Source organism: Salmo salar, chromosome 15 (assembly GCF_965601325.2).
Source record: "Salmo salar chromosome 15, fSalSal1, whole genome shotgun sequence".
In the NCBI taxonomy this organism is placed as follows: Eukaryota; Metazoa; Chordata; class Actinopteri; order Salmoniformes; family Salmonidae; genus Salmo; species Salmo salar.
The window spans coordinates 83984956-84001475 of NC_138305.1; the positions used below are offsets into that span (position 1 = coordinate 83984956).

Here is a 16520-nt window from a genome sequence, read left to right on the forward strand (position 1 = left end):
AAAAGTGTGGCAGCTCACCTGGTCCAGTTTCCAGTGGAACTCCGCTGGTTTGTAGTTCTCCGTCTCTGCGGGGTCCTGCCGCAGCAGCAGGATGAGGTGACAGTTGTGGACGTAGAGGGAGTAGTGGTGTCTGTTCATCTCTGTGGGATGGGCACCAGATTAGGGTTAAAGGTAGGTTTGCCAAGCTCCGGTAACGTTCCAATATTCCCAAGTTCTCCAAAAATCCCAGATGGAAGATTCACAGAAATCAAAATAGAATGAGCAGAAAATCTGGAATCCTCCAACCATGATGTCAAGAAAACCTGGGAATTTTGGTAAAGTTGCCAGAATTTTGGTCCTATCACGAGAGGACAAATACTGTCTATTGATGTATGAGGTATCAGACCTTGGTACGAATCATAACCCTAATTATTTCTTTCACATTCCTAAGCTGTGCTCGTTTGAGCTTGCCAGGCACAATGGAATAGTCCCAAAAGTGCAAACCCCATCGTACCAGCACTCCAGACAGGCTCAACGGAGTACACCACATGGGGTATGTTTTACAGTGAGTAGAGGGTAGCGTACCGGTCTTGTCCGAGTTACAGAGGATGGTCTCCTTCTCCCTGGCCCCGGGGCCGTGCCTCATCCACACAGAGACGGTGAAGGGCTCCTTCAGGCTGGTGCTCACCACGCCCTCGGGCACCTTTATGGCCTGGGTGCCGTTGAACTCAAACACCTGGTCGCTGTCATGCCCATTGTCTGTGGGCAGACCCACCGTCCAGTTGGCAGAGCTGCTTGGTGCAGGCAGTAATTCCACCGTGCCAGCGCTGGCGCCTGAGAGACCACACACACACACACACACACACACACACACACACACACACACACACACACACACCGAATGCCAGGTTTAGACACAAATACACAATGCTACAGATGAGAAAAGCGATGACTCGTTTTCCCCAGCTAACAATTACATCATGTCAACAAATCAAATCCACTTTGTTCACTGAGGGTAGGTTATTTTGGAATGGACTGCATTACGAGGAATGGATGTTGTTTGGCACATTGCTTGATTAGCAGAGATACATGCTCTGAGCTACAGTATATCATGGTTGTTTTGTTGTAGGTTTAGGGTTTCTCACCGCATAGCTTGTGCAGGGACTTCTCAGAGTAGGTGTCTCGGTCGCAGCCCTTTCCGATGTGATTGGTCTCCAGCTCGATGTTGGCCTGGATGGAGGTGATTGGCTCCTCGCAGGTCTCCAAGTGCATGCTGGGGAAAAGGGCCAGACTGCCTGTGCCAGGCTCGTACTCAATCCTCTTGTTGAAACCTGAGAAAGAGAGATGTATAGAAGGAGAGAACGTGAAAGAGAGAAGAGAAATGAGCAACATGTTTAGACGCAACACTACAAATAATGGTATAAGACATTTGCAGCCGATACTCTGTTCATTCATTAGGCAGTGATTCTGAAGCTAGCTAAGAGAGGATAAGCTTGAGGGTTGAACGACCTCTTTCCAATGGTATACTGTAAACTTTAGCCTTGGAGTCCCACACACCAACAGATCCTGAAGCCGTTTGAGAGTTACTGATAGAGTAGGGCCTTTGCTACCTTGCCAGCCGGGCTTGCAGGTGGGCTTAATGTTGATCTTGACCAGCACATCTTCTGAGGCGCGGTTCTTCCCACAGTCGTAGGCAGTCACCGTCAGTTTGTACATGCGCTCTTTGCTGTAGTTCAGCTTCTCTGTGTTCTTGATGAAGCCTGAGTGAAGAAAAAAAAAAAAAAAAAAGAATTGAGCTGATTTGAGCTTTTCATTGATGGAATGCCAACAGGCTACAGGTGCGCTAAGAACAAAAGTAAACAGTGCTAATCAAAGCCCAACTTCTAAAATCAGATTAGACACGCAAGGGATTATCATAATACAGAGATTGGCATTTCAAGGTGCAAGCCTACACTTCAAAGGCAAAGTGCTGAATAAAAAAATGACAGACTTACTGTTTGCCGAGATCAATAAAACAATTGGTCTAGGTCAATAAGAATCGCAGCTCTGATCTATTTTTAAGCAGTTTGTTTTTTGGCAGGCGGCAGGGTTGGGAAGCTACGTCGGGGTCCTTACCATCCTTGTCAACAGTGAAGGGCACATCTGGGGTGACGATCTCGTAGCTGCAGATTTGGCTAAACTGGAATGAGCAGTCGGCATCCACTGCCTCCACCTTCAGGATGCTGTCATACTTCTTACCCTCGATGACCGTGGCTTTGTAGGACTTCTCCTTGAACACTGGGGAATACTCGTTGATGTCGTTCACTTGGATGTGGACAGTGGCCCTGGTGGGGTCAAAGTTAAACTGGTGACGACAGACTGACCAACCAAAAAGATACATCCATCACACAAGCTTCTGTGAATAACATTAGTCTCTGCTTACCTGACTAAGTAATCGGTGCAATAACAATTTTTGGATGGCTGTATTGCAGCCAATCACAATTTATCATAATGTTGCATTACAGCTGGATAACTTTGATTATACTAACATAATCAAGGATAGTAAGGAAGGATGGCTCAATGTGGGCAAGGGAGACCTCTGAGATTGGAGACAGTACTCATCTTCTTGTCTCAAAAGTAAAAAAGTGTTACACTATTGTATACACCCTTATATTATACTAGGATTATACTAGGGATATTGTGTTTCCATAGCTAGGGCTGACAGTGAGGACTTGTGAAGAGCAGAATCAACCACCAATTAAATTTCTGTTCAATTTAAGGAGCTTTATTGGCATGTGAAACATATGTTTACATTGCCAAAGCATATGAAATACCTCTACATAATCAAAACAGTTGCTCTGTGAGAAGGTGTTAAAGTTCACAGATAGCCACTGGGGATCCAGGCCCAGCCAATCAGAATGAGTTTTTCCCCACAAAAGGGCTTTATTACAGATAGAAATACACCTCAGTTTCATCATCTGTCCGGGTGGCTGGTGTCTGACGATCCCGCGGGTGAAATAGCCGGATGTGGAGGTGCTGGGCTGGCGTGGTTACACGTGGTCTGCGGTTGTGAGGGCGGTTGGACATACTGCCAAATTCTCTAAAACAACGTTGAGGCGGCTTATGGTAGAGAAATTAACATTCAATTCTCTGGCAACAGCTCTGGTGGACATTCCTGCAGTCAGCATGCCAATTGCACGCTCCCTCAAAAGTTGAGACATCTGTGGCATTGTGTTGTGTGACAAAACTGCACATTTTAGAGTGGCCTTTTAGTTACCCCAGCACAAGGTGCACCTGTGTAATGATCATGCTGTTTAATCAGCTTCTTGATATTCCACACCTGTCAGGTGGATGGATTATCTCGGGAAAGGATAAATGCTCACTAACAGGGATATAAACAAATTTGTGCACAAAATATGAAAGAAATGTTTGTGCATATGGAACATTTCTGGGACTTTTTTTATTTCAGCACATCAAACACGGGACAAACACTTTATATTTATATTTTTGTTCAGTATAAATGCCAGCTGAAGTGTGGCTCTGGCCCCAACTGAGAGCAGGTCTGCCGAAGCCATGCCCAGTGAGACATGGGTGCGGGCCCGCGTAGATGGACACAGAAAAGTCTGAGCCTTTTGGGTAAAACACTGGGGAAAATCCTGTATGGAAATGCACCATTATTGTGCACATTTTCCTTCCAACCTTTACTTGATTGAATATGTTGGCAATTATCAAATTCATAGACTGCAAAGTGAATTTTGATTGATGGACTCATCGCATCAATCTAATTTTAAAAGGACTGCTGGCACCAGCAGAATGTCCTACCCACACTAAGATAAGGTCATTCGAACAAAATTGAGTCAAGGCGGGAAGAAATTGCACACACTGTGGCACAAGTGTTGACTTTGCAAATTGGTCCCAGTACGGGGCCCTGAGGCACTACGGAGCAGAGTCAGACATACTTGTGAGATTTCTTCATGTTGGCTCCGTCGGGGCCCTCTCCACAGTCATAGGCCTGGATGGTGAAGGTGTGCTCCTTCTGGAGTTCACAGTCCAGCTTGTCCTTAGCTCGAATGACTCCCTCACCCGTGGACTTGTCCAGGACCACTGCCTCAAAGGGAACATTCTGCCCATGGATCCTGAAGCCACAAATCTCACCTGAACAGGTCAAGAATCGAAAAAGTGTTTGTTTAGAAGGGGAAAGTTCCTTGTTGAAGTCTAAAGTCATATTAGTAATAAAACACTATGTATACACAAACTTAAATAAGGAACAGCCAAAGGTTTTGGCAGCCAGGGATTTGTACATTTGGGGGCAGGGGGTGTCTGTGGAGGAAGCCAGAAGCATTGTTGTATGGGTGAGTACTTGAGGGGAGGGGAGGGGGAGTGGGGACATTTAGCATAATAGTGGGCTGACTGATCACATCCCATCCAGTCATGCATGTTGAAACCAATAAATATGTGGACAGGCATTTCACAGGAGTACTTTACATCACAACAATTAAACTAATCAAACCAAACCAAAACGAAGAGGGAGTGCAAAGCCAATATTGGAGCAAGATATTAAAATCGGTGCATTTCACTGTCAGGCTATAAATTACAGGGCTATTTCAGAAGAAAAGAAGGAGTGAACATAGGAAAAAGAAAGGAAACCTAAATCAAAATATTAAACGTTTACAGTAGAAGTAATATGAAACGATTATGATAAAGTGGTCCGGTATCAAATGGCACTAAACCTAATACAGTGAAGAAAAACAAAATTAACAAATTAAAATAATCCATTAAAAGTTCATTTTGGAGTGAAGGAAGTCTTCCTGTGCAATTTTGCCTCACACCCCAAACTATTTAGAAATGAATACAAAATTAAATCATAGAGGATCAAACCAGTACAATAGCAGTAGTCAAACAAAAGTACTGGATGAGAACTGGGGTTAGAAATATCAACTTGCTTGACATCCACATCAAATGACAACTGCAGCCATGCTAATGGTAGAGATTAGTGGTGGAAAAGATGCAACAACAGAAACCTCACAGCAGAGAGAGTTTGCATTAACAACCTCAGCGACTTTGCTTTGAAAAATCGAGAAATTACAAGTTGCCAGTGGTCAAAAATCATGGTTATTGTGTGAAAATTATCTGTAATATAATTTTTTTTAAGTAATACCGACACATTGATTTCAATTTGGTTCTTTTTCGAGAGGCACCAATGATATTGGTGTGCTGTTTATTGTCCATACATAATACTACACTATGACAAAAATGTCATTATCAAATTTAATTTCCCAACATTTAGCATGGGTTCCACTAGGTTGTATTTTCTTAATAAATATTCAACTCAAGGCAGAATTGTTCATTTAAAGTAATTGTCTCAAATTTGCTTTGATATCAGTCTTGGTTGATTGTTCATGATGAATTTGCCAAAATGACAGACATCTTTGAGACCAACTCCTGACTTTAGCACCTTTTCCCTGATTGTGGCTGAAATACTGTTAGGGTCTGCAAACTACAATGGATGTCTCATGCACAGATATTTCTAAGTACACGCAGCCCCACATCACACTTTTCATCCAGTTGTTGTATTTTCCCAAAAATTTGGGGTGAGAGAAAAGTAAAAGTTAAAAACAAATGGGGAGGAGATTAAAGAGCATGGCAGGAGTTTGTGTGTAAAAGTGCGGATGCTAGTTTGCGTTAGTGGGTTAATAATAAAAAACTGAGCACAAGACAGGAGAAAGAGCCCATCATCACCTTCTTTGGTGAAGGTCACCTCAAAACTTTCTACAAGAAGGGAGAGAAAATCAACCCAGGTCAGTCAGAAAAGTTGAATTTCAGAGGTTATACAGAGAGGACAAGATACAGTTGAAGTCGGAAGTTTACATACACCTTAGCCAAATACATTTAAACTCAGTTTTTCACAATTCCTGACATTTAATCCTAGTAAAAATTCCCTGTCTTAGGTCAGTTAGGATCACCACTTTATTTTAAGAATGTGAAATGTCACAATATTAGTAGAGAGAATGATTTATTTCAGCTTTTATTTCTTTCATCACATTCCCAGTGGGTCAGAAGTTTACATACACTCAATTAGTATTTGGTAGCATTGCCTTTAAATTGTTTAACTTGGGTCAAACGTTTCAGGTAGGGCTTTGTGATGGCCACTCCAATACCTTGACTTTGTTGTCCTTAAGCCATTTTGCCACTTTGTGCAGTTGCAAACCGTAGTCTGGCTTTTCGCACCAAAGTACGATCATCTCTAGGAGACAGAACACGTCTCCTTCCTGAGCGGTATGGTGGCTGCGTGGTCCCATAGTGTTTAAACTTGCGTACTATTGTTTGTACAGATGAGCGTGGTACCTTCAGGAATTTGGAAATTGCTCCCAAGGATGAACCAGACTTGTGGAGGTCTACAATGTTTTTTCTGAGGTCTTGGCTGATTTCTTTTGATTTTCCCATAATGTCAAGCGAAGAGGCACTGAGTTTGAAGGTAGGCCTTGAAATACATCCACAGGTACACCTCCAATTGACTCAAATGATGTCAATTAGCCTATCAGAAGCTTCTAAAGCCATGACATCATTTTCTGGAATTTTCCAAGCTGTTTAAAGGCACTGTCAACTGTGTATGTAAACTTGACCCACTGGAATTGTGATACAGTGAATTATAAGTGAAATAATCTGTCTGTAAACAATTGATGGAAAAATGACTTGTGACATGCACAAAGTAAATGTTCTAACCGACTTGCCAAAACTATAGTTTGTTAACAAGAAATTTGTGGAGTGGTTGAAAAACGAGTTTTAATGACTCCAACCTAAGTGTAAGTAACTGTATATTTACAGTTACTTCCGACTTCAACTGTACATACTTTTGCCATATATGGATACACATTCACATTGAGAGTTTGGAATCAAATTTGACGTGCAAATCAACACAGCCCAAAAAGCCCTCTTCCTTAGAGGAAAAGTAAGAAGAGGTTACAAAGAAACATTACAGTAAAAGCTTCTACTGCCCAAAGATTTACCATTTTGCACATGACATGCTAAGAGACAACAATAACCAGCAAAATATTTATGCATTTCATTGGTAGTCTTGGGCGATATACAGTTTATACCGTTTCTTGGGGTATTTCAAAATATCTACGGTATGATTTTCAATACCGTAAAAAAAGAATATAATAACTATAAGTTAAGTTTAACTAAGGAATCTATGATGAGTCAAATTATTTCCAGCTCAGGGCTCCAGCTATGCATTTGGTTTGCTAACTTTCTAGCTATAGTTAGCTAACGGACTTTTGTACATCACGCTGTAACGTACAATTGACCTTAATTTAGGGCCCAAAAAACATAATACTTCCAGGTCAACTGTAATATGAATGCCATTGTAAAGCACAATTTCTCCCCCTTCCAGCAAAATCAATGACGAGACCTTCATGCTGCCCGTGTCTTCATGACTGAAGAAGGCAATGAGCTCCGTAGGGTCTTTTTAAAAATGGCGGAACGGGGGAGATAAGCCGTGTGGGCAAACAGCTTTTTTCACCCGATCTGTCCAACTTATCACCTCTAAAATGTAAATAAAACACTATAAAGAATTTATATAATATGTCATTACATACCTATTTGAAGGTTTGTGTCGAATTTGAAATCAGGGTTTTAGGGCGGCGCTAAAGTTATCTTTAGAAGTAAACAGCGGCTGTCGCGGCTTTTGAGAGTCATGATGGCTTGCAGTGATGATGCAAAAAATGAATGCATTCAGTTGTACAATTGACTAGGTATCCCCCTTACCCTATCCCTGTCTCTTTCTTGTTTTTAATCTGCGAGAGGAGCATTACACCTGGTGGACACAGGCTGTACGACACAGGCTGTACGACACAGGCTGTACGACACAGGCTGTACGACACAGGCTGTACGACACAGGCTGTACGACACAGGCTGTACGACACAGGCTGTACGACACAGGCTGTACGACACAGAATGAGTTGCTTTATGCTTGCCTTACGTTACGGCATGACACAATTTAACGTACAGCGTCAGACGGGTCAGTTTTTTCAACTTTTCTCCAATACTAATCGGGCCATTTTCATGTCAATCAACACTTGAATAGAAATGTAGTTCACACCCCAGATTTTGATGCCAACACAGTCTCTTGAATGCTGTGGTTGTGCACATTTGTACGGAATGGGGTTAGTCAACAGTAAGTGGCTAGATGCCAAGATCAAGCTTCTTGGTTATAGCAGACATTCAATCCCCTCCTGTTGGCTAAATTGTTTTGCTCATCAAAGAAAGAAAGAAAGAAAGATAGAAAGATATATATTTTTTAAATAGCACCCCTTGTGTCCACATTTGGTAATACCGTATACCCTGGGATGGTACAGAAACGGTATGAAAATGTGGATAGCGCCCAAGCTAGTTCCTGATGAATGCCATAGAAAACAAAATCATTTAGGATAATACTGTAGCTTACTAGCCTACGTCAGAAGGTTTGTACACAGTAATAACAATGCAGCATTCATCTCAGCAGACCTGTTAGGAAGTTATGTTACCTTACTACTTACTCATTACTGTGTAGTCTGAATAAAAACGTAGTTCATCAAAACTCTCTTATGCCATTGGCATTAGACTGTACTCACAGAAAATGTGCTACTAAACCAAAATCTGACAAACAGTATTTCAAACTGAGCTTTGAGATACAACTTCACAACTTACTCCTGGGTCAGCTAACATTAGGCCGGTTCTGCTTGGTTGATTGTTTACAACCCGTGTCCCTGGCCTCTCGTGGGGTGAGCTGTCCGTTTATTTTTCACCTAGACAATTAGAAATGGATTTCCCATTAGGGGCTTCTGTTCAGGACCAACCATGCGGTGGAAGCCTTGGGCCTCCCCCCACCCCATGCTCTCCCCAGCCCTAATGACAGCATAGCTGCGACTTGGGAAATTCTACCCACAGCCTACCCTGCGTGCCTTGGCCCTCTGCTCTGGCTACAAGCTCCCGACATTTTCTACAAGACCTCATCCCAGCACAATGTGTATTGATTCTAGGCCCCTTGACCGGTAATACAAAGGGCATCGATGGCGGACGTCGTAAGAATAGGCCGACACCTGAACTGAGGGATACGTGACAATGTGAACTCCACAATGGGGTAGTCAAATTATGTTAAGCAGACCAAACGGTGACTTAATTGGTTCTGTGGTAACCCGAATTCTATGTTTTAGGGATATGTGAGAATATGAAATTCACAATGGGGGAGTCAAAGGATGTTTCACAAATATCTTTGACTTAGAGGCTCTTACAGCAGCTGTTCTGACTGCACTCCTGTTTGTTATACTACAGCCCCCTTTCCTGATGTAAACACAGATTTTAGAGAGCTAGGCTAGCTCATCACCCCCTTCAGCAGCAGGAGTTCCTGTCAAGACTAATCACATTTCAAGGAAGATAAATCATACAAAATAACAGGGTAAATGGTATCAATGGTACACTAAGCAGACACAAACAAGCCAGATCAATTCAACTGGCATAAACTCATTGTCTTGGAATAAAATTAGGAATTGATCTCATGTTAAGGCAAAATGTCCATACTACATCATACTCCAATGTCCAGTACAGATGTCCCTACTACTCAGAGTCACATTAGGGAATACGTAACCCAAATGTTGTTGTGGCCAAATACTACAGGAGTCCTAGATTGTGTCCCTGTAATGTCGTTCCGGGCTTGGCTATTTCTATGGCTGCTGTGCTCAGCTTCCCGCAGCTTAAAAACCTACCATCGCTGCACCAGTGAACACACCCACACGTACACATATGGACAGACTGACACAGCCACAACGATGCATGCACACACCAATGACGTATGGCACACACCCACACACCATTCTCACACAGACATTCAAGCCGTGGATCCAGCATCCCTGCACATCCCATCGAGTACAGTGGCACTGCAGTGAACCCTGTTTGTACTTTGCTGGGACACGCTGTCCACTTTCCCTGCCCTCCTCGTCAAAGGGGTGAGTGGCGTACAAAGAAGGGCAGCGTGGAGCGCTCCATTGAACTCCAATTTACTACTGTAAGAGGAACCCATCGTTGTGCAATGAATGGGCATTTTGATTCCTCTTCACGTTGAGTTCTCTATTGGGCTGGGTTATGCACCCTGTCATTCAAATCAAATACATGAACAATCTGGAGTAGATGGACCATTTCATTGTGGTCAAGTTCTAGTCTAGAATATAACAGGAATATCATTTGTGGTATTCTTTAGGTGTTTTCTCTGAGGAAAAACAGTACACCCATCTCAGTTGATTAAATACAGTAAATTCACTTAATGTGTGATAAAAAAGAAAGGGTCAAGGGCACAACAAGGGACATAGGAGAGTTGTGTAGGGAGTACTGAAGATCACAGAATGAATGGGATGGAGGGCACAACAAGGGACATAGGAGAGTTGTGTAGGGAGTACTGAAGATCACAGAATGAATGGGATGGAGGGCACAACAAGGGACATAGGAGAGTTGTGTAGGGAGTACTGAAGATCACAGAATGAATGGGATGGAGGGCACAACAAGGGACATAGGAGAGTTGTGTAGGGAGTACTGAAGATCACAGAATGAATGGGATGGAGGGCACAACAAGGGACATAGGAGAGTTGTGTAGGGAGTACTGAAGATCACAGAATGAATGGGATGGAGGGCACAACAAGGGACATAGGAGAGTTGTGTAGGGAGTACTGAAGATCACAGAATGAATGGGATGGAGGGCACAACAAGGGACATAGGAGAGTTGTGTAGGGAGTACTGAAGATCACAGAATGAATGGGATGGAGGGCACAACAAGGGACATAGGAGAGTTGTGTAGGGAGTACTGAAGATCACAGAATGAATGGGATGGAGGGGGAAAAAGCCATTCCCAATACCACGGTGCTTTGAACCTCAGCCAAAGTCAATCTCTTGTATGATTACAAAAAAAAGTGCCCTAATGCAGCCTTGGCACATATCAGTTTAATTGTGCCTCTCCCCGGAGATGAACATTAAAAGGGAAACTTCTGATTGATCTGGATATGAAAGGATCCTTAGGGTGGATATGGGGACCAGCTGCGGATCACTGTGTGGTAAAAACAAATCTAATATGCAATATCTCCCCTGGCAGATTTGGAAAATAAACTGGGTGGTGCACTTCAAGAAGATTAACGTAGAGTGTATGACTGGACTTTGCAGAAGGAGCACAGATGACATAGCTTGGCCGTAAATTAAAGAGATTAACTTGATGCTTCTTCACATACTACAGAGGTCAAAGTGGGTTTAAGATCATATAGAGACGTCAAGTAAATAGATTCCCTATGAATGCTAACATTGTATCATGTGTAGCTACTGCATCCCCAATTCGCTACTGAAAAGTCTCTGAAGAGCAAAGCAGCATGAGTAACCAATGAAAAACAATAAATTATAACATCTTTGTGACTGCTCGCTATCAAACCACTGACTTGCAGCATTGTACACTTGGAATGTTGGCAAATGATTCAATCTAATGAATCTGTAATGGTTATATTTGTTCTCCTCGCCTTATGGTACATGAAAGGAGAGAAAAAACAGAATCCATGAACCGAGGGGTTCAGAGAAAATGACCTATCAGGATAGTGTAGAAGAAAAAGCTCCTCTCTCACCTGCGTAGCGCAGCGGGGCGTCTTTGTCCAGGGCGATAAGTGGAGGGTCCAGAAGTACTTTGTCGTCATTTTCTGTTACGATGCCATGATACGTCGTCTCAATCCATGGCTTGTGCTTATTAACTATAGAAGAGAGAAAGAGACAAAATTAGCTCCCATGCATTTTCATGAGAAAAACACAGGGTTTTGAAGCACCTGATTCAGGGACAGAGGTAAAAGCCTTAGGGCAAATTAAAAGTAGAGCGGCCTGACCCGATACTTGAAACAATAGGACTACTGTGGGCCGTTCTCACAATCATCTAGTCCTGAACTGGCATACTTGAAGACATTCCAGTAATCAGCCAGCCTTCAAGCACAGGATTCTCTACACACCTTCAGCTGGGCAGAGATACTGAGAGAGACCGAGACACAGAGATTTCCCTCAGACTACACAGACCCTCAAAGAATTTAGAAACAAATCCAATGTTGATATACTCCCACATTTATTAGGTGACACAGTAGCAAGATTTGTGACCTGTTTCCACAAGAAAAGGGCAACCAGTGAAGCAAACACCATTGTAAATACAAATTATATTTATGTCTATTTATTTTCCCTTTCGTACTTCAACTGTTTGCACATTGTTACAAGACGGTACATAGCCAGTAATATAACATTTAAAATGTCTCAGTTCTTTTGAAACATTTGCAAATGTAATATTTACTGTTCATTTCTGATTGTTTATGCCACTTTTATTTATTAACAATTCAACTTGCTTTGGAAATGTAAACATGTTTCGCATGCCAATAAAGCCCTTTAAATTAAGAGAGCGAGAGCACATAGGGCTCAAACAATGTACCTTAAATTAAAACTTTCACTCAGTCACAAGTTAAAGTGTATAGTTTTAGACTGCACCTTGCCTCCTGAGAGTTTCTACCACCCACCTACACCTCTGTCATGGTCTGGTAAACAAAGCCTGCTCATGCTTGGCTACACAATTCATGTATTTTTCTGAAAGACATCAATGCATACATACACAATTGCGCAAAGGCACAGCAAATCTAGAGGTGCTGACACAGTTTCTTCCAATTGAAGCCAAATTCTTCAGCACAGAGCACCAAAGCCAGGTGGGGGTGCACCGCTCATTGCCCGCTTATGCCAAGTAATGGTAGGGGAAACATTGACTCAGCCACACTAAGTGGATGAGGTTTGACAGCATTGTCATCGGGCCAATGACTCCTGCAGCTTGAGTCCCAGCAGAAACTGTGTGGACCAGCAGTCTGGCTCATTAGAGCTTTGTGCTCTAGTCTGTTGGCCCGGGACACGGCCCCAGCTGCAGACAGGATTCACTTTTAGCTGGAGGCTGCAGAAAAAGCTGCAGTGAGTGACACATTTGGGCTGGATTAGAAACCTGTGTTGATGCGAGCAAGGGATAGTGGAATCGCACTCTCAAAGTAAATATGGAGCCACTCCTGAATCAGCAGAGTGACTAGCTCGGTGTTGGTGATATCAACACTGACACCGATGACGGTGGCTGACTCTGACAGAGACAGGCATGGGGCATGATAAGAAATACGGTAAGCTGACCAGGCATGTGTTGTCTGTTGGGATCCTGAGAGAGCGGTAATAGATGAATTGATCTGACAGGAAGACGACAAAATAAGGAACTCAAAACAATATACACGGTATATACACGGTACCCTTGCACAGTGAGGGAAAAAAGTATTTGATCCCCTGCTGATTTTGTACGTTTGCCCACTGACAAAGAAATGAACAGTCTATAATTTTAACGGTAGGTTTATTTGAACAGTGAGAGACAGAATAACAACAACAAAAATCCAGAAAAACATGTAAAAAATGTTATAAAATGATTTGCATTTTAATAAGGGAAATAAGTATTTGACCCCTCTGCAAAACATGACTTAGTACTTGGTGGCAAAACCCTTGTTGGCAATCACAGAGGTCAGACGTTTCTTGTAGTTGGCCACCAGGTTTGCACACATCTCAGGAGGGATTTTGTCCCACTCCTCTTTGCAGATCTTCTCCAAGTCATTAAGGTTTCGAGGCTGACGTTTGGCAACTCGCACCTTCAGCTCCCTCCACAGAGTTTCTATGGGATTAAGGTCTGGAGACTGGCTAGGCCACTCCAGGACCTTAATGTGCTTCTTCTTGAGTCACTCCTTTGTTGCCTTGGCCGTGTGTTTTGGGTCATTGTCATGCTGGAATACCCATCCACGACCCATTTTCAATGCCCTGGCTGAGGAATGGAGGTTCCACCCAAGATTTGACGGTACATGGCCCCGTCCATCGTCCCTTCGATGCGGTGAAGTTGTCCTGTCCCCTCAGCAGAAAAACACCCCCAAAGCATAATGTTTCCACCTCCATGTTTGACGGTGGGGATGGTGTTCTTGAGGTCATAGGCAGCATTCCTCCTCCTCCAAACATGGCGAGTTGAGTTGATGCCAAAGAGCTCCATTTTGGTCTCATCTGACCACAACCACAACACTTTCACCAGTTGTTCTCTGAATCATTCAGATGTTCATTGGCAAACTTCAGACAGGCATGTATATGTGCTTTCTTGAGCAGGGGGACCTTGCGGGCGCTGCAGGATTTCAGTCCTTCACGGCGTAGTGTGCTACCAATTGTTTTCTTGGTGACTATGGTCCCAGCTGCCTTGAGATCATTGACAAGATCCTCCCGTGTAGTTCTGGGCTGATTCCTCACCGTTCTCATGATCATTGCAACTCCACGAGGTGAGATCTTGCATGGAGCCCCAGGCCGAGGGAGATTGACAGTTCTTTTGTGTTTCTTTCATTTGCGAATAATTGCACCAACTGATGTCACCTTCTCACCAAGCTGCTTGGCGATGGTTTTGTAGCCCATTCCAGCCTTGTGTAGGTCTACAATCTTGTCCCTGACATCCTTGGAGAGCTCTTTGGTCTTGGCCATGGTGGAGAGTTTGGAATCTGATTGATTGCTTCTGTGGACAGGTGTCTTTTATACAGGTAACAAACTGAGATTAGAAGCACTCCCTTTAAGAGTGTGCTCCTAATCTCAGCTCGTTACCTGTTTAAAAGACACCTGGGAGCCAGAAATCCTTCTGATTGAGAGGGGGTAAAATACTTATTTCCCTCATTAAAATGCAAATCAATTTATAACATTTTTGACATGCGTTTTTATGGATTTTTTTGTAGTTATTCTGTCTCTCACTGTTCAAATAAATCTAACATTAAAATTCTAGACTGATCATTTCTTTGTCAGTGGGCAAATGTACAAAATCAGCAGGGGATCAAATACTTTTTTCCCCTCACTGTATATAGCCTCGCTAATGTTATTTTACTGCTGCTCTTAAATAAATAAAAATCTCAATGTTTTTACTAATTGTTTTACTTACTTAACACTTATTTATCTTAAAACTGCATTGTTGGTTAAGGACTTGTAAGTAAGCATTTCACTAAGGTCTACATCTGTTGTATTCGGCGCATTTGACAAATACAATTTTATGTTGAACTAAAGTTCAAGTGTCCTAACCTCAGAATGACCCCTTGAACCAGTCTTGTGGCTACATTCTGCTTATAGTAACAGCTTAATCAAAAGGACCAAATCATAGGTTGCTCATAAAAGATAAACAAACCAAACACTATGCTTCTTTTCAAGGTAGTTATGCCTCGTGAAAATGTGTCTATAGAGGACCATGAAAGCCTGCAAGTTACATCTACCTACCTACATTTTGCATGTGGCCTAGACTAGCAAATCGCATTCGCCATCTAAAATTAAAAAATGTTCTTTTACATTTTCTCCTGTGCAAACATTTGGTTGTGCTTAGTAATTTGTGGAATGGGAAACAACCATTACATTTTTCTATTACTAACACTCATTCTCAAGGAACTCATGTTTTAAAGAGACATTACTTTCTGAAAGATAAATATATGTCTTCACTTTATATAAATGCATAAAAAATATCCAATTATATGACACCCAAGCTCTTGGTGCTGTATATTCTTTACATTCTGCCATACAACTTTAGGGTTATAAATTCCTGTTGTATTTGTTTATGTCACCCCACCAAACCATTGGAGAACGAGCTATTCAACCTTAGGCACCTGAATGAGAAAAGTCAATACCGATTAATCTGTTGATTTTTTTATTTATTTGTAATAATGACAATTACAACAATACTGAATGAACACTTTTAGTTTAACTTAATATAATACATCAATAAAATCAATTTAGCCTCAAATAAATAATCAAACATGTTCAATTTGGTTTAAATAATGCAAAAACAAAGTCTTGGAGAAGAAAGTAAAAATGCAATATGTGCCATGTAAAAAAGCTAACATTTAAGTTCCTTGCTCAGAACATGAGAACATATGAAGGCTGGTGGTTCCTTTTAACATGAGTCTTCAATATTCCCAGGTAAGAAGTTTTAGGTTGTAGTTATTATAGGAATTATAGGACTATTTCTCTCTATATCTATATCACACTATTGTTGTAATTTAATCGCTATCGGCTTTTTTTGGTCCTCCAATAAATCGGTAAGGGTGTGGAAAATCATAATCGGTCGACCTCTAATACTGACCCATGTCGACTCCAATACTTCCTGCAGTTGTGTCAAATTGGCTGGATGTCCTTTGTTGAGTGTGAAAAACCCAGCAGCATTGCAGTTCTTCATATAAAGCAGTTCGCCTGGCACCTTCTATCATACATACCCAGTTCAAAAAGGCACATAAATATTTTGTTTTGCCAATTCACCATCTGAATGGCACACATACACAATTCATGTCGCAATTGTCTTAAGGCTTAAAATCCTTTTTTAACCCTTCTCCTCCCCTTCATCTACACTAATAAGTGACATCAATAAGGGATCATAGCTTTCACCTGGATTCACCTGGTCAGTCTGTCATGGAAAGAGTAGGTGTTCTTAATGATCTGTATACACAATGTGTAATCTAAAT

General features: G+C 42.1%; 1 protein-coding gene across 4 annotated transcripts in view; it reads right to left on the minus strand.

Annotated features, from left to right (window-relative positions):
• The window catches only part of clstn1 (calsyntenin 1), a 65556-nt gene that overhangs the window by 23361 nt on the left and 25675 nt on the right, over positions 1–16520 (minus strand). For 2 of the 4 annotated variants that reach the window (XM_014145780.3, XM_014145778.3), the window contains exons 2-9: positions 11589–11711; positions 5698–5727; positions 3918–4113; positions 2095–2303; positions 1590–1739; positions 1125–1310; positions 565–813; positions 19–140 (exon numbers count right to left, since the gene is read on the minus strand). In XM_014145780.3, the coding sequence (XP_014001255.1) occupies positions 19–140; positions 565–813; positions 1125–1310; positions 1590–1739; positions 2095–2303; positions 3918–4113; positions 5698–5727; positions 11589–11711 (1265 nt within the window). The remainder of the gene's footprint in view (positions 1–18; positions 141–564; positions 814–1124; positions 1311–1589; positions 1740–2094; positions 2304–3917; positions 4114–5697; positions 5728–11588; positions 11712–16520) is intronic. The other 2 variants (XM_014145781.3, XM_014145779.3) reach the window with 1 other exon arrangement.